An 18387-nucleotide genomic window follows, 5' to 3' on the forward strand; every position below is an offset into this window, starting at 1 on the left:
TCTTCATTTTCTGTTCTCTCAGAAACTCCAAAGGTCAATGGTTGGTGGACTCTGTGGTTCTCTCGGCCTTGTGTCTCTGCTCGGCTCTGCTGTGACTTCCTCGTCATTCTCAAAAAAAGGCATTCTCTCCAAAAAATGTCTCCTCTTTTATAGGATCCCAGTAAACTAATCAAGACCCACTAGAATGGATAGAGACATACCTCCACCTAATCAAGTTTAATACCCACACTTGATTGAGTCACATCTCTGAATAGGGATTAGAAGAAACCGTTGCTCTAACAAGATTAATTAGGATTAAAACATGGCTTTTCCAGGGTATATAAATCTTTTCAAACCAGCACAAATACTCTCACCAGCACCCTTAGTCCTCTTACTCCTTGAACTTCTGCTTATTCATTCTGCCAAATCTCAACCCTGAGTCAAAATAACCACCTGTTCTCTCTACTATTGTTTCTTGTTCACCAAGTACTGATGGAAAAAACTATATAATTGCTGATTTGGGCCTTGACAAATCTGCGATTTCAAGTCTCACTCTGACCCTTAGTACCACTTGGCGATCCTTCCACTCTTCCCTAATTAGCTTCCTTTTCCACTGTTCACAGTGCTATTCCAAACCTCTTCCAAGGTTGCTTATCACATATCCCCAATCAACAGACAACACAACATACTCGAAGAAAAATTGGTGTTCAATTTTCCTCCCTTCCACTTCTAACATGATCTATAGCTTCACTCTTCCTTTCTCCTTCCCGGAGAATGAGTTAGTGAGGCAATTATTCTCTTTCAAATCCATTTTTTAGTTTTTAACCCCTTCATTATAAAGTCCATGTATATTATTACAAGATGAAATTCTCTTTGGAAGTCTATCAAAAGTTAAAGAAATGGGCATTGGAATGTTAGGAAATGAAATGTGCTGATTGGCTATAGAAAAGAGCACATCATAATAGCAAGTGTTCTTTCACTTTCAATTAGTCACAAGCAAGGATAGAATGGAAGGTGAGTTGGGATACTACTTGTCCATTAAATGTTTTAAAATTATAACATTGTTCTGCTGACCAAACGTCATACTGAAATTTAAAGAGGCTATGCTTTAGTGATCAATACCATTTTGTCCTCTACTATTTGCTGCTACTTGCCAAATCTGCAATATAAGAAGCTACTATTAATAATTACAGTGTTTACCTACTCAGTACCTTCTCTTCACTATAAAGGGTTTGCTCACCCTTATTTAATCCAAACTTTTCCACGGGAACTCTTAGAGCAATCAATGTGAGTTACACAATACTTCACCTGATAGAACTATTCTAATTTAATGTTGTATTGGACTAGATATTATACAAAACTTGCAAGTGACAATGCAAGTTTCAGAAAAAAGTATGTGTAGAGACTACCTGTGTTAGTTAGATTCAGTTGTCAACTTGGCCAGGTGAGCATACCTAGTCTTGTTGCTGAGGACATAAGCCAATGGTGCATGAACCTCATCTGTTGCCAATTACATCTGCAGTCAGCTAGGAGGTGTGTCTGCTGCAATGAGTGACGTCTGACTTAATTGGCTGGTGCTTAAATGGGAGATTGCAATGTAGCACTGCTAAGCAGCTCGGCATTCCTCATCTCAGCACTAGCAGCTCAGCCCAGGCCTTTGGAGATGCAGAAAGAAATCACCCCGGGGAAAGTTGTTGGAACCCAGGGGCCTGGAGAGAAGACCAGCAGAGACCATCTTGTGCCTTCCACGTAAGAAAGAACCTCAGTGGAAAGTTAGCTGCCTTTCCTCTGAAAAACCAACAAAATAAATCCCCTTTTATTAAAAGCCAATCCGTCTCTGGTGTGTTGCATTCCGGCAGCTAGCAAACCAGAACACTACCTAAAGAAAAATTTTGATGTAGAAGCTACCTAGAAGAGATACATAGCCTATCTAGCCAGGGAGAGATTCAGGTTTTGTGCAACCCTAAAGCTCATATAATTTGGGGACCCTCTTTCCAAAAAGGAATTCAAAAGTATGAATACAAAAATGAGGTACAGGGCCTTTTAAAGAGGTCTGTGAAAATGAAGGGCTCTGAAGCTTAAGCTTCATTAGCTTCAAATAAATTAGATTTTTATTTTGTCTCTGACTGCTTGCTGAGATATTAAACACTAAAATGAGGACACATAACATATGCTAGGTACTTTATACACTATTACTCTTCATGCTCACAACAAATCTACCTCAGTATTACCATTCCCATTTTATAAACGTGGAAACTGAGGCTCATTTAGTAATGAGCTCACAATCAGGCTGGTGGTAAGTACTGAAGCTGAAATTCAAACCAAAATCTGACAAACTGAATCTTATGTTATTTCCACTTCAAAACTCTACCTTTAGGTTCTCTGAAAAGAAAGTTTTAAGTTATCTTGGAGAATTCCCCTAGAAAATGCCTGAGAATGTTCAGTTAATTCTTGGAATTGACAAGACTTAGTTCAAATTTGAGACCTTCACTAAAAATACTGCCCTAAAACTATGTTTAAAGAGGATGAAGAAACAAAGGCATTAATTTCTGCTCATTAGGTGGCATAGATGAAGATGAGGGATCTTAATAAGAGAAATGTAGTTGAAATAAGGAGAGGAAAATGGAGGTAGAATCACAATCTGGAGGTGAGCCTAGAACTACAGTCTCCCAGGACAAAGCTTGGCTGTGGAAGGACATACCGAACTATGGATCTTTCGTAAATGATACTCTCTTGCTACATGTCCAGTATTCTTCTATCTTGCCATTGTGATATAACAAGTTTTAAAGAGAGGAAAATAATGGCAATTGGTTCATATATTAGGCAATATTATATCCTTACCCTGCATTTGCCGGTTTGACTTCTAATTTTTTTGTAATGTCTCTTAAGGCATTAAAACCTCTTCCTAAGGTTCCCAGAGGACAGGTGCTATTGTCTTTATCTCTTCCTCACTTATAGAATCCAGTACCATGCCCCACACATAGTAGGTACTCCATGGAGGTTTATTGCCATGAAAGATGGTGTCTATGAATTATCTTTCACCGGCTACCATTACTCTAACAGAATAGGAATTCTATAATGTGATGTTGTGCGACTCTTTCTTATACAAGTAAGGACTTCAGAATACAATGTTTTGCCATTTGGTAAAAGCTAAGACAAGAACTGATCAGATGTAGTTAGTTTTTTTTTTCAGTCAAAAAACTGCCAGTGATGTTGGAGCTACTTAAAGACCTGTTGATTTTGTAGTCTTGGGGCTATTGTGACCTCAAACAATAGCCAAAATAAGTCCAATGCTTTGGGGGGTTCAAGAACAGCAGCACAAAAATGATGTCTTAAATGGCTGGGAAAAAAAGGCACATATTTTTAAGAAGACCTCTTTATTCTTAACTTAGAAGTTTCCCTTCAAGATGATGAGTGGTGCAAACTCTTCAGGAACCTACTTGCCCTCAAAAACAAGGTGAGTTTTGATGGGAGGTGTCAAGTGGTAACTATCCAGAGGGACAGGACAAAGACAGGAACTAATGGTATCTCCTCCCACAGAAGTTGTAAAGTAGATGACAACTACTTAAAGGAATTGAATGAGGACTTAAAGCTACGGAAGCAAGAACTGCTCGAGATGCTAAAACCCCTAGGAAATGAGAACAACCTCTTATTCCAGAAGTTAATGTCTAACTTGGAAGAAAAACAAAGAAGGTAAGGGCTGCCCACTCCAAGATTTTTAAAAGTTAGAAAGCCCGGGAACTTTAGTCTCCACAGAATCATCGATGATTATTTACATTTGTTTATTTGGCTGTTTTTTTGTTCATTTGTTTTGTTTTTTGGAAATGTTTAGAAATTCAGCTGTAGTAGGTAATGAATTTGTAATCACAAAATCAGGTTGTTAAGAAATTCTTTAATTTCTTTTAGTAAAATTAAACGTGACTAAGAGCCTCAACTTCATGGGCTACAGTTATAACTCTTTCTTCCTAGGGTGTCTCAGGAAACAGAGACAGGTTATTTAATCTTCAGTTCCTCATAGCATATGGATGCCTTCCTTGTTCATGGCTCTGGAGTTCCTTATGGATGGATGGCTCTGCTTTTCCCATGCCAAGCAATAGCAATGCAATGTTTTCTGAGCCTATGAGCCCCATGTAGTAGAGTCTGGCTTCCGTAAATATACAAGACAGTTGAGGTCGTAATTCTTCACTAGGGCCCTCACACCTGTCAGAACCCATGAGCTCTGTTTCCTTTCTAGTCCAAGGGTATCTCCCCTCAATGGGTCTACCTCCAGTCTCTATCCTTGTCATAAGCACCTCAAAGAACGCAGACTCTTAAAGAGTGAAAATCTTTTGTGGTTGTGGTTAAGCTGTTTACAATCCAGCAACACAGACTTCTCTCACGGCCTGAGAACATAAAGGCCTGGTCTCTGTTTAGAATTAGGAAGGAACACACAAATAAATTAATGTCTTAAAAAAATCCTCAAAACAAAAAGCATCCTCACTCACAGTAAAAAACTTGGGTTTTGATTCAGATTTTCTTAGAAACTTTTTAACGGCTTGGGTTCTCTGGGGGTTACTCTAAGGTATAAGTGGTTTCATCAGCAAGCTCAAATGTTTTTTTCATTTATTTATATGTAGAAGAATGGGGGAGGGCAGCAAGGTGCAAGATAGACAAAGATGAAGTAGAGAATACCTCTGGGATTTAGCCTGAAGACAGCAGATTCTTCCACCTGCTTATTCACTAGAGCAGAGCTGCACTTTAAACATTTTCTCTTTTGAGTGGGAGGAGAGGACTCTTATTGGCTGTTGGAGACCTAATTTTTTAAGTATTGTAGAACACAGAACTTAAAGAATATATAGCTAAGACAAATGTCAATTAGGAATAGAATCATTCTAACTACAGAGATTTTTTTATAATGAGAGGACCTTCAATAGCCCCCATATAACTTCCATGATAGAGTACTTTCTTACAAGTTGCCACACATTAATATTACCCTTAAGGAAGTATGTATGTTTTATGATGTCTTTCTTCCTTATAGTCTGCAGATCATGAGGCAAATCATGGCAGGAAAGGGTGGTGATGAATCCTCAGTCATAGATCTCATCAAGGAAGCAGAGGAGATGAAGCAAAACCTGGTAAGAGGGATGGTGGGCACTCCAGGGAATGGCATCATGAACAGAGCTTAATTCCATTGCTGATGTCAGATGTGGAAGGAAAGACAGAGTGTCCATCTTTAGCACCTGATGTTCCAACACCATTATCTCCTTGATCTACAAAGTCCAGGGCAATCCAAATAGAGTCAGGTGGAATGTTAGGAAGAACAAGGACTAGTTAGTAAAACATTTCATCTGGGGGTTAATGAAACAAGCATATTAACTACTCACATTTCAGAAAAAGTAGAAAATACCTATCATAGAAAAAGAAAGAGAAATAGTTTTCTTTGACATTCATGTATTTAAGATTTAAAAAATCAACAACATAAAGGATCTTAAAAATTAGTGGTCTAGAATGGCTAAACAAACTGTGGTATATACATACAATGGAATATTATGCAGCTGTAAGACAGAATAAAGTTATGAAGTATGTAACAACATGGATGGACCTTAAGGACATTATGTTGAGTGAGATTAGCCAGAAACAAAATGACAAATACTGTACGGTCTCACTGATATGAACTGGCATTAGTGAATAAACTTGGAGAATTTCATTGGTAACAGAGACCATCAGGAGATAGAAATAGGATAAGATATCGGGTAATTGGAGCCGAAGGGATACAGATTGTGCAACAGGACTGAATGTAAAAACTCAAATATGGACAGCACAATACTACCTAACTGTAATACAATTATGTTAAAACACTGAATGAAGCTGAATGTGAGAATGATAGAGGGAAGAGGGCTGGGGGCACAAATGAAATCAGAAAGAAAGATAGACGATAAAGACTGAGATGGTATAATCTAGGAATGCCTACAGTGTATAATGATAGTGACTAAATGTACAAATTTAAAAAATGTTTTTGCATGAGGAATAACAAAGGAATGTTGTTACTGCAGGGTGCTGAAAATAAATGGTAATTAACATTTAAAAATTTTAACTTATGTGTGAGACTAAAGCAAAAAATATTTATTTGGTACAAAACTTATATTTTGACTAGTGCATTTCCTAATATAACTTATGTAGACAGCTTAATTGAATACCATAAGTACATGGAACCTTTAGTAGGACATGAGATTTTGTTGGTTTGTCCAGAGCGAAGCCCTGATAAATCCCAGAGGGATTTGAACAGTGAATAAAAAAGTATTTGCAAAGTCCCCTCTGGGGAATGGTGAGAATGGGGGAAAATTCAACTTCCCCAAGTTGAATTCTTGATATTCTCACAAGCAGCGTGGACAACCAAAGCTACAGGCTGAGCCCCCAATCTTGGGGTTTGTTCATTTGAAACTTAACCCCACAAAGGATAGGTCCAACCTACTTAAACTTAGGCCTAAGAGTCACCCCCAAGAGAACCTCTTTTGTTGCTCAGATGTGGCCTCTCTCTCCAGCCAATGCAACAAGCAAACTCACCACCCTCCCCCTGTCTACGTGGGACATGACTCCCAGGGGTGTGGACCTTCCTGGCAATGTGGGACAGAAATCCTGGAATGAGCTGAGACTCAGCATCAAGGGATTGAGAAAACCTTCTCGTCCAAAAGGGGGAAGAGTGAAATGAGACAAAATAAAGTGTCAATGGCTGACAGATTCCAAACAGGGTCAAGAGGTTATTCTTACTCATTAAATAGATATCACCTTGTTAGTCAAGATGTAGTGAAGAGGCTGGACGGAACTGCCTGAAAATGTAGAGCTGTGTTCCAGTAGCCATGTTTCTTGAAGATGATTGTATAATAATATAGCTTTCACAATGTGACTAGTGTGATTATGAAAACCTTGTGTCTGATGCTCCTTTTATCTACCTTATCAACAGACGAGTAAAACATATGGAATAAAGATGAATAATAGAGGGAACAAATGTTAAATAAATTTAGAGTGAAATGCTGGTGATCGATGGGGGTGGGGGGTGGGGGGTATGGTATGTATGAATTTTTTTGTTTTCTTTTTTTTTCTTTTTCTGAATAGACGCAAATGTTCCAAGAAATGATCATGATGATGAATATGCAACTATGTGATGATATTGTGAATTACTGATTATATATGTAGAACAGAATGATCAAATGTTAAGAATGTTTGCATTTGTTTCGTGTTTTTTGGTATTTAAAAAAAATTTTTAAATTATAAAAAAAAAATTAGTGGTCTAAGCCCCAGAGAAACTGCAATGTGATCAGAACATCTTAAGTGTTTTACATGTGAGAAATTCATTTCTATTGATGCCATCCCACAATTACCATAAATAAAGTTATTCAAAATTGCTATTTTTCCATTATCATCATCATCATCAAACTCATCTCTCATGTTTCTGGATTTTGGTGTAGGCCCATTCATTGATTTCCTCTGTGGTTTACTATGTCCCTGCATTCCTTCCCCACCATTACCACCATTACTTAGTAATGTTTTCCAACCTTACTTTAATGGCTGGACAAACACTTGTGTGTGTGTTTGTGTTTTTTTTTCCTCCAACAGGAAAGGAAAAACAAGATGCTTCGGAAAGAAATGGAGATGCTATGGAACAAGGTGTGCCTCTTAGGATCTCTTGAAAGTATTGTCCTACAGATCATAATGCAAAGAACTTCCCATTTCTCTGGCCCCATCCTCATTTTTTGCATCCCTGCTTCTACTCTTGTCTCATTCCAATCCATTCTTTGCACAGTAGCAAAAGTTATCTTTTCAAATCAATCAAATCATCGCATTCTTTTGATGAAAAACCTTACAGCTCCTCTCTATTATGTCATATTCTGGCTCTTGACCACTTCTCCAGCCTTCTCTCATAGCAGTCCTCTCCTTCCTTCTACCACATTGGCCTCTTTTTGGTTTCTCAAACATGCCAAGCAAACCCTTATCTATCTCGAGGCTTTGCTCTTGCTCTACCTCCTATGTGTAATGCTATTTTCTCATGGCTAGCTCATTCTCATTCTTTAGGTCTCAGATGAAATGTCATCTTCTCTGAGAGGCCTTGTTTACACTAAATGGGGCATTCCTCTCCTACTTTCTATTATATAACTCTGTTTATGTCCTCCATAGCACTTTTCAAAACATATTATTATTTTTATTTTGCTTTTTTTAATTTTTCTTTTCTCCCTGCCCCTTTCGGGAATATAATCTCCAGTGATCTTGATTGCTTTGTTCATCTCTGAATTCCTAGCACTGAGTTCAATATTTGGTGTATAGTAGACAATCAATAAATGTAAGTTGAATGAATGAATGAAAACTTAATTCTACCCACCATGCAATTTTGCAACAATCACTGTGTTTTGTTTTAGATAACAATATCAGGGCCTTTTGCTGGAAATACCAGTGGGAAATTTCTCTGTGGACTAAGTCCTTGGGACAGGAGTGCTTTTTCATGGACTATGTGAATAGCAGAGAAGATTTGTGTCTTGTGATATAAACATGTATGCGGTATCATTGCTGGCTGCTTTTTTCATTTCATCTTTCCACAAATAATCAGGATACAATCCAGCTCTGCATCTCTTATCGTGATCTGCTTCTTTGGTTCTCAGTGGCAGCAGGATACAATCCAGCCTTGCATCTTATATCGTGATCTGCGTCTTTGGTTCTCAGTGGCAGCTACAAATCACCTTCATGAATTGTCAGAAATGTTAGTTCCTGAGTTCTTGAGTCCTTGTGATAGGAAATGTTCCAGCATAATTCTGCTATCAAAATTTATTTTCTCCAGAGCCCCTAAAAGACTTTTATAAGGGATGCTAATGCATTTTACTTGTGATTGGTTTTCCTTATTCATATTTTTAGAAAGGGAGAAATAGAGAGAGAAGAGCGGCATGCCTAGTGGTTAAGAACGTAGAGTCAGAGAGATCTGGTTCAAATTCCAACTTTGTTCTTTCTTAGCTATATGACCTTAAACAAATAACAACCTTTCTAGGTCTTAGTTTTCTCATCTGTCAAATGAAATAAAAATACTTCCTCAAACAGCTGGGTGGATTAGACATGAGAATGTATGTAATATGCTTAGGGTAGTGCCTGACATATATTAAGGGCCCAGTAAATAGTTTTTATTATTATAAGGTATGCTAAAGGGACTAAATGGAAGGTCTCATTTCATTCTCTAATCCCTCTGGGTAGTATGCTTTTCATTTTGGGCCCTGAGACGTTGCTTGCTGGAAGAAACCAAAAGCCTTGACCCATACTGGTTTTCCACTTCTCTCAAATTACTAATTTAAAGCATTGTCAAAATGTCTCTCCACAGACATTCAAAACAGAAAACACCAGTGAGCAACAAAAAGCACCACAGATAAAAAGCAAGGCAGACTTGCAGGATGGAAAGGCAAGTGCATGGTGCTTAGAATTTCAAGGTTGTTATGCCACACTGCTGGAAACAGACTGTTGACAATCAGGATTGGTTTGGGTAGGTAGGTAGGTAGGATCCGGAATGATAGGGTATGTCAGATTTACCGTCTGCTGAGATCGCTGACGTTATACTTCTTTACTGGGACTGCCTTTTCCTTTAGCTCTCATCTTTGATCCCAGGTTCCCAAACCCTTCTCATCATCTAGGAAGCCCAGGAGTGAACAGAGACATCATCAGCAGAGAAAGTAAAGGAGATAAGGAAAGTAGTATGACCCTTCTGAACGATAGTAGCTTGTACAGCTGATAGATTAGAAATCTTTTAATGTAACAGTAATCCACCTAGGCCATGGTATGCTCCTAAGCGAATGCAAATTTTTATAGGAGATGGTTCCCTTGGAATATTATATTTGAGTCAGAGTGACTACAAGTTTCTGGGAAGTCATGTCTCCTAGAGTAAAGTGGGAAAGGCCATACCAACAATGGCAACTCCACAATAGCTATGTGATGTCAGAATACTTGTCAATTTGCTTTGAATATTTAATTAGAGGTCATGTCCTTGCATGTAATCTTCCCAAACCAACATTCACAGAAAATGATGCTATTCACTTAGCTTTTAGGTTTTACAGAGTGAAGCATACAGATGAGGCCAACGCAAATTAAGAGGACTACACCATTCAAAGCAATTTATTAGTCAATAATTATCTGTAAGGCACAGGATCTATTACACTACAATGTTACTATAAGAATTTTGTAGTATAGTGAGAAAACTGATTTCTGATATCAATTTACTTTCTCACCCAGAGGCTCTTTCTTCCACCAGGAAAAGCAACTGAAGAAAATGGAATGGGTCAGATACCAGGAACAAGCCAACACCCTTCAGGTACCAAAATCTTCCAAGACTACACATGGGATTCAATTTTATCATGTACTATAAAGTTAAATGGCTAGTTTTTATCTCATAAACCTCTTAACGTTAAAAATATTGGAGGATAGCCAGGGTGAACTGGTCAATTGCATGCTTCCTTAAAACGAGGCCAGCTTTAGGCAGTGGCAGTAGACTTTCTGACTTTTAACTCAGTATTGTTAAACTCAGTCCCCTCATCGTGGATACCAATTGTCCTGCTACAGGAAATGCATTAGGGCAGGTGGCTGGAAGTACCTGTTGCTGGTACACCATGAATACCTTGAGTAACCTGAAACAAACAGCTTTTTTTCCTATGGTCTGGATTTTTGTTCTACTTGAAAAGGGGGAAAATATATATTTTCTATCCAATTTTTAAAGATTGAGCATGATAGGATCACTTTTAACTTTTGAGTAAAGAGGATTCAGGGAACTGTAGCTCTAAAGAAGTCAATACTATATCAGTATTTTTAAAAATGTTCTCTTGCAGAATGCCTTTCACAGCAAAGTGATCGAACTGAGAATTGAAGCTTTGAAGAAATACCAGAAAGCCAACAACCTAAAGCTATCATTGTACTTACAGCAGAATTTTGAGCCAAAGCAAGCATTCTTAAATCTTCCAGGGTTCCAAGGTAGATAGAACAGTATAGGTACATAGTTTTACACTGGGGAACCTATTACTTGTAAAGTGATCATACAATACCTGGCACACAGTAAGTTAAATTTTAGTGTTATTATAATAAATTTTATCGCTACCATTATCATATTATTATTACTCAGAGCTCTTGTACTGAAGTAAGAGTTCTTTCTGGGGGAAATTAAATTTTTCTTTGTAAAGACTAAATAATATATCACATACTTAGCACATGTAGCTCATACTTGGTGCTGATACTTACTTGGTGCTCAATAAAATGTTAGTATTCTTCCCACTTCACCCTTTTGCTAGGAATTAGAGTTGTTTGAGCTTACAAAGTTTGTTGGAATAGACTGTGCTAGTTCAGAGCAGAAGATCAACGAGATAGAGATCTGACAGTGGTTGTAAGTTTCACAACAGGTGATGCTCTGTAAGTTTCAGTAATTCCTCCAAAGAATTTATGGTATTATAAGAAAAAATAATATTATTTACTATAAATACAGAATATTTATAATAGCATGGCTCTGAGGAGTAGGAGGAAAGTGTTCTTAAATATTCAGGTATCCATGAATCTGAATTCTGTATTTTAAAAAAGAGGTACACAATGAGAAATCATGGCCAAGGGATGACAATATTCTATCAGTATCAGTATGCATATCTCCAATTTCTTCTCAATCTTATTTCACAAAGGACTTGAACAGCTTATATAAACATACTCAATCCATAGGATTAAATAAATACATGAGTAAATCAAGGCTAAAGAAAAACAAGTGAAGCTAGGTAAACACATCAAAGTGCATACTGAAAGTACTATATAGTTAGTGGAGGTAGGCTACAAACTTGTTTCTGAATTTCTCAGCAAAAAAAAAAACAAAAAACAAAAAGAGAGAGAGAAGGGGTGCGACGGTGGCTCAGTGGCAGAGCTCCTGTCTGCCAGAGACCTGGGTTTGATTCCCGGTGCCTGCCCATGAAAAAAAAATTGTTTGGGCGGGCAATGGTGGCTCAGTGGCAGAGTTCTTACCTGCCATGCTGGAGACCCGGGTTCAATTCCTGGTGCCTGCCCATGAGAAAAAAAAAAGGGATTTACAGTGCCCATGAAATAACAACAAACTAGTTACTCAAGAGAAACAGTTTTCCCCTTGTACTGCAACCCAAGAGAAATTTCTACTCTTGGTCCTTGTAAAGGGAACAGGACACTTATTTGTTCAATGTAGTAGCTGTGTTAGTCAGGGTTCTCCAGAGAAAGACAATCAACAAGATATATGTATTTAAAGAGATTTATTATAAGGAATTGGTTCATGTGACTGTGGGGACTGGCCAGTCCAAACTCTGCAGGGCAGGGGACAGGCTGGAAATACTGATAAAGTTGATTTTTAAGTCCTTACTTGGGGGGGAAACTGGCTAGTTAGAATTTCTGGCAAGAGCCAATGTTGAAGTTGAGGGAATAATTTTTCTGGCCTCTGAAATCCTCAGTTCTGGCTTTTAAGACCTTCAAGTAATTGGATGAGGGGGTTATGAACATTACTGAGGACAATCTCCTTTGTTGATTGTAGATACCATTTATTAATTAAAAATGCAAATCCAGTGTATGAAATACGTTCACAGTAATAAGTAGGCCAGTGTTTGACCAAACAAGTGGGTGCCATAACCAATGATCACACATGAAATTAACCATCATAGTAGCCAATGTCCTCAACAGTATTACTAAAATGAATTCAGAATCTAAATTTCCTGGGCCATTTCTTATTCTGTTCCTTGGCACAATCTGAGAACAAGTTAATAAATTAAAAATTCAAAAAAGTGAAGAATAGTTCAAAACAATTTGGTCCAGGTATATATAGCATGCTGTCGGTCTGGCCTGATCTATTGATAAAATTTAGAAAACCTAGATGACTGGGTGGATTACCTATCCTCCAGGCAATGTTCTGTACATATTTTTCTTTCTTTTTTCTTTATTTATATGCCATATGGGGCGGGGAGGGGGGTGTTGGATCACATTTCATTCTTTTTCCATGTAAGTATCCCCTTATTGCAGCACCATTGATTGAATTTTTGTTTGGTTGTTTTTGTTTGTTTGTTTGGGAACAAACAGACCTGGAACTGAACCTGGGTCTCCCGCATGGTAGGCAAGAATTCTACCACTGAACTACCCTTGCACCCCCTTATACATATTTTTCTTTTAATTGATGTATTTGATAAGAATTGGACAGCAGAAAGCTTGAGATTATCTTCTCCAATAGGAACCTGGAATTCAACCAGAAGCAGTTAAGTTAGAGGAGATGAGGGTTGTGAGGAGGACATATGTCTTACTTCATTTGAAGTTAGCTGAGGTTCATCTCAAAGGATCCATAAGGTAAGGAGCCAAGAGTCTTTTAGCTCCAGATTCAAATCAAGCCGAGATTAGTAAATACGAACATGAAGGGTTCCATTCAACTTGATTATCTCAGGAGATTTTTTTTTTTCTTCCTTGCTTGCAGAACACTGAAGCAGCTTTGAACTGGAACACCTACAGATCAACACCTTCTTCTCTCTCCTCTCCCCATATACTTCTGGAGGATTAAATGATAGGTCATTAAGCTGTTCAGTTACCACAATGAATGTAGCTACAGACATGAGTGATCTGTTGGTCCTGTACTTTATTGATGGTGCATTTATTGAGCACTGATGATAGGCCAGTTTCATTTGCTAAGACACATATATGGACCTTTGGGTTTGTTTAAGCCCAAGAAGAACTGACATCAAACGGAATCCTAAATTTTGGTTGTATTGATGTTTTTGTAATATTGATTAAAGAAAAAAAATTGGGAAATAGTATTTCTGTTCATAGAGGAATTGTAAAGACTATGAGATTATTACCAACAATGGTAGTAGGGAGATGATTTGGTAGAACTCAGTGTTTTCCAAACTTTATATTTCTGTATCATTTAGACTAGTTTTTATTCACTAGTTTTTGTTTGGGTTGCCTTTAATTTCTTAGATGAATTCTTTGAAAATAAAATTTATATTACTATATTAAATGGAAGACCAATGTAATTTTCTGTAATAGAAGGTAAGCAATAATAAATATACAGAAAATAAAATGTTAGCATTCTAGCTAGATTCTGAAGCCTGAGGACTGTTTTATTGTCATTAATAACTGAGATTAGCAAGATTTAGAGAGCTTTAAAGAAAATAAGCACCAAATGGAAATTTTCTCCTTGATGTTATCAAATTTGAAAGAACTGAAAAGGGAGGAATTTTCTCACTGTGATTTATAGTATTTAATGCTGTGTTCCAGCACCTCCTAAATTTATCTCAGTTGCCACCTAAAATCATCTCACCATCAAATTTTTGGAAATAGTAATTCAATGGGAAAAGCACTGGATTTATAGTCAGATACAGGAGTTGCAATCCTTTCTCTGAGTTTCACCAGTTGGGCAAGTCATTTAATTTCAGTTTTTTCTTTATCTAAAACAAACATAATATACATCATGTTGAAAACATATTACTTGTGTAACCCTCACAACGACTCTGTGGGGAAGAAATAGAATAAGAAACAAGCTCCGAGAAGCCAGGCTTCCAACTCCATATCCAAAGCTCATTTCCTAAATAATACTATAAAATGACAGTGTCAGAGTATGTGATTTCTCATGCCCCCTTCAGGTCTGAAAGGCTACAATTTGAATCCAAACTTATAACCTGTTTAATGCATAATCCTCCCAGTGAAGAAGCTTACACCCTAATGTTAATTTGTTCAGTAATAAAGAAAAATAAAGTTCTAAAATGATTGGCAGAATCTGTAAATCTGCAGTTGGTCCAGTAGGTGGCACCAACCACACCCAGGCTTCAAAGTCCACAAATTGTGATAAGTCAGGAAACAAGAACTGCTGTGGACGAGACTGGCTTTCTGTTACCCTAAGGACAAAATGTGCTACATTTATATAACAAAGGGGGGAGAAAACCTACTGATGTTTTGCCATGTTATCTGTGGTATCAAGGTGTATTACTGTTAGACTATGTTAAACCGTGTTCTGCTGCACAACCCTTAACATTATTCTGCTTCCTGAACTGTGGTTCTTTCCATTCCCAAAGCAGTCACTGCCCACTTCCTCCACAATCCCTGTTTACTACTGTTTCTTTCTACCACAGATAAATCAGATGATTGGGACACTGAATTTTAAAAAATGGTTTGAGCAATTGTACAAGGTGGTGGTTCTTTGAAGTTTAAGTATTTAATAGTGTTCCTGGATATTATTCCTATTCCTACGATTAATTACAAAACAATTGAATTTCACAAACTTGTCTTACAGATAGGGTAGAATGTAACTTTGGACACATTTCCCTGGCATCAGCTCTTGGCCAAGAATCCCTCCACCCACTTCAAGTGTCCTGTGTGCTAGTTGACTGTTTTGCAGTGGTGTGATTATTTGGGCTGGGTTGACAAAATACAATCCTATGTTAATGACATTGACTTTGCTGCCACTTCCAGGAATCCTTACTTGCAAATTACCTTAAAGTCCGGGTAGCATTACAATTGCCAGTCTTGTTTATATTACCTAGTCTTACAGAAGAGAAAACTATTTTTTTGTGCTTATACCTAGGGTGAAGTCTTTTCTTTTGGTCTTTCCAGTTCAGGTAACATAGGAAGGGGTTTACTTCCTCACCCGTATAAAATTACAATTTGACACAGGGATGTATGGCAGCCCCTCGCTGGCTTATGTAGAGTCAAGAGAATGGTTCCTGGCCTTTGGCAGTTACTTATCTTAGGGGAGAGCACTAAGCAATCTTTAAATTCAGCTGTTTCCTATCACACCTGCTGGTGTTTAACGAAGAGGCTTCTCTTGAGTAATTGTGCTGCAGTTTAATGACAAGGTTTATCTTCAGTAGTAATATAAATGGTGATAAGACATTTGATGCTGTCTTGCTTTTCTCTTCTCCCTCCCTCAACTCAGTATTTTCCTTGTGCTCTTTTGAAAAGAGACTGAAGATTGACTTCAGTGAATATTATGCTACACTTATAAATTCAGATGAAAGCCCAGTGAGGTTGGAAATGAATACTCTTGAGAACTTATTTACTTTATAATTCCCTCTGTTATGAAGGCAAGTCATTGCTCCCGCCTTTAACCTTTACCACCTACTTCACTTCAGTATTACTCTTCCTGACAGCGGAAATATACTCCAGCAGGTGGTATTGCTGAGAGGAAAATAGTAGTGTTAAGCTAAAATGCTGAAAAGCAGGGGTGGAAACCCATAGCTAGCTCAAATTTGGGTCCTTGATAAGTAGTATTACTCTCAAGTATAGGGTTTTTTAAACTTTGAAGCAACCTAAATCTATTGAATGTCAAAGTTAGGTTTGTGATATCAGTAGATTATGAAGTTAATTACTAAATTAAGTCATTCTTTTGCTCCCTATAAAATTCTAGAGAAATCCAGGGGGAAAAATAATTCTTTTTTTCTTAAATAGAAAATTTTGATGATTGAAAGCGTTAACAGTATGCTTATTAATATTATGATTATGTCAGTGGATAAGAATACATTCCATAACTTGCTTGCCCAGGACACCTTAGTAGAGCAGCAGGGTATCGAGTATAGGGTTGCCCTGTTTAGCAAATTAAAATAGAGAATTCCCAGTTAAATTTGAATTTCAGATAAATAGTAATTTATTACTATGTATCAAGTATTGTATGGAACATACTTATATTGAAAGCTATTTGTTGTTTGTCTGAAATTCAAAGCTGAGTATCCTGTATTTCAATCTGGCAACCCTAATAATCTAGGCCAGACACTCCTTGGGGCCTATTTAGCACCATAAATGCTCTTTTTTCCTTTTTTTATTGCCTCGTGTCTCCCTGTTTCGGCCTGTTACCTGTCATTTTCTTGGACTCTCCCCCTCCCCCATGCCCACGCCACCCCACATTATTTTTTGTTCTTCCCTATCCACAATTGATTATTTTTGTGGAATATATGTTGGAAAGTGTGTGTATGTGTGTGTGTGTGTATATATATGATTTATCATCATCCTATTTCATCATTTAAAAGTTGTGTTAAAGGTACATTTTATAGGCTGTCAATGTTGTTTTCACTTGCATGTAATCTTCAAATGTTTTTCCCCACCTTTGGACAGGAACTCTGAAAAGAAAAAAGGCTCACCCTCCAATTTGAAAAGTATTGTTTGATGAAGTTATTTTATAAAACAATTAGGAAATTCACATCAATATCAATATTGGAGTCAGTCCTGCAGTGATATGATAGATATTAATAGCTTTGCAACTCAAAATGAAACTAGATTTTTCTCAAAGAAACTAGATTTTTCTCAAAGGAAGCTCTTATTTTCCTAATGTTTCCCATCAGGTACTACATGCAGTACACCTGTGGGCACAGCAGCTTCAGGCAGAAACGAACCTAATGCGGTGAGAACTACTTTCATTTTCAAAGTCATTTTAGAGGCTTAGTTAGATGGTGGGTGTAGATCTTTAATGTATTTAACACGCAAACTTATTTAATATTTTTAAGGGATTTGCAAAGGGAGTGCCAGGGCAATGGATGTTTTAGCTGTCTCTTTTCTATTTTTTCTTCTTAGAGAATTCTTGGGTCAAAGACCTGCAAAGAACAAGGAGGTAAAGAAAGTCGGTTTGATGATGTAGGAGAGAGGCTCTTTCTTCTGAGGTCACTGCCAGATGAAGCTCTGAAGGATGAGGAAATGTCCATGCCATTTGCTTTGGCCAGATTTTAAAACTAGGCAAGGCCATTTGTGTTAATTAAAATCTCTCAAACCTTTGTTTTAGTGCTTCTCTCCCTCCTATCTGGGTATAAATGCTAGTTAGATGTTTGGCCTTAAGCATGTCAAGAATTTAGTCATTTAGGTATTGTAAAGAGTCACTGATTATTTTGATCACTTTTCATTTTGATTGGCCAGATTCAAACACATTTCAATTTGTTAACAAGTCCATAAAAAGGAGTGCTCTCGACCTTTGAAGTATTTATGTGTGCAGATCCCAAATTGGTAAATGAGTAGAAGTATGTACAAATAAGGAAAATTATATGACAGACTCCTCTTACTTACTCCCTCATGAACCACATCCATTTGCCCTATTGATTTCACCTTTTATCTATTCCTTTAATATATTCTATCTTCCCAGTACCCCTGTTTTAATTCAGGCCCTAATCACTGACTGGAATGCCACAACCTCTTATTAGGTCTCCCTGTTTCCAGTCCTTCTAAACCATCTTCCACAGGGCCACTGAAGCTATCTTTTTTAAATGAGAAATGAGATCATGTCACTCCCTCCTGGTTTCTTTTTGGCTTCAGTATAAAGTCCAAACTCCATCACAGACCATGTAATGATGTGCCTTCTAATTCCCTCCCCAGTCTCATCTTTCACTCTACTTCCAACCTCCATATTTTCTATATTGAGTTCTACAGAACTATTCGTGACTTCCCTGATGGACCATGAGTTCT

General features: G+C 37.5%; 1 protein-coding gene across 4 annotated transcripts; it reads left to right on the top strand.

Moving 5' to 3' along the window:
- Nucleotides 1–928: 928 nt before the first annotated feature.
- On the top strand, nt 929–17705 carry CCDC196 (coiled-coil domain containing 196). Of its 4 annotated transcripts, XM_077122737.1 has the most exons (10): nt 929–993; nt 3372–3436; nt 3520–3672; nt 4997–5093; nt 7573–7623; nt 9314–9391; nt 10235–10294; nt 10806–10947; nt 17280–17338; nt 17509–17705. In XM_077122737.1, exons 2-10 carry the CDS (start codon nt 3387–3389, stop codon nt 17659–17661), a joined length of 843 nt encoding a protein of 280 aa, XP_076978852.1. In that variant the 5' UTR covers nt 929–993; nt 3372–3386; the 3' UTR covers nt 17662–17705. The 4 variants fall into 4 exon arrangements, with proteins under 4 accessions (XP_076978852.1, XP_076978851.1, XP_076978850.1 ...); XM_077122736.1 differs by lacking the exon at nt 929–993 and having other exon boundaries at nt 3220–3436; XM_077122735.1 differs by lacking the exons at nt 929–993; nt 7573–7623.
- The last annotated feature ends 682 nt before the right edge of the window (nt 17706–18387 follow it).

Source organism: Tamandua tetradactyla, chromosome 12 (genome assembly GCF_023851605.1).
Source record: "Tamandua tetradactyla isolate mTamTet1 chromosome 12, mTamTet1.pri, whole genome shotgun sequence".
NCBI lineage: Eukaryota > Metazoa > Chordata > Mammalia > Pilosa > Myrmecophagidae > Tamandua > Tamandua tetradactyla.

What these genes read in the sequence shown, in the direction of transcription:
- CCDC196 (XM_077122737.1), top strand. Translation starts at nt 3,387, where the DNA reads ATGATGAGTGGTGCAAACTCTTCAGGAACCTACTTGCCCTCAAAAACA. An exon ending in TTGGAAGAAAAACAAAGAAG is followed by an intron (nt 3,673 to 4,996) that starts GTAAGGGCTGCC and finishes TCTTCCTTATAG; the next exon opens with TCTGCAGATCATGAGGCAAA. An exon ending in AAATCTTCCAGGGTTCCAAG is followed by an intron (nt 10,948 to 17,279) that starts GTAGATAGAACA and finishes GTTTCCCATCAG; the next exon opens with GTACTACATGCAGTACACCT.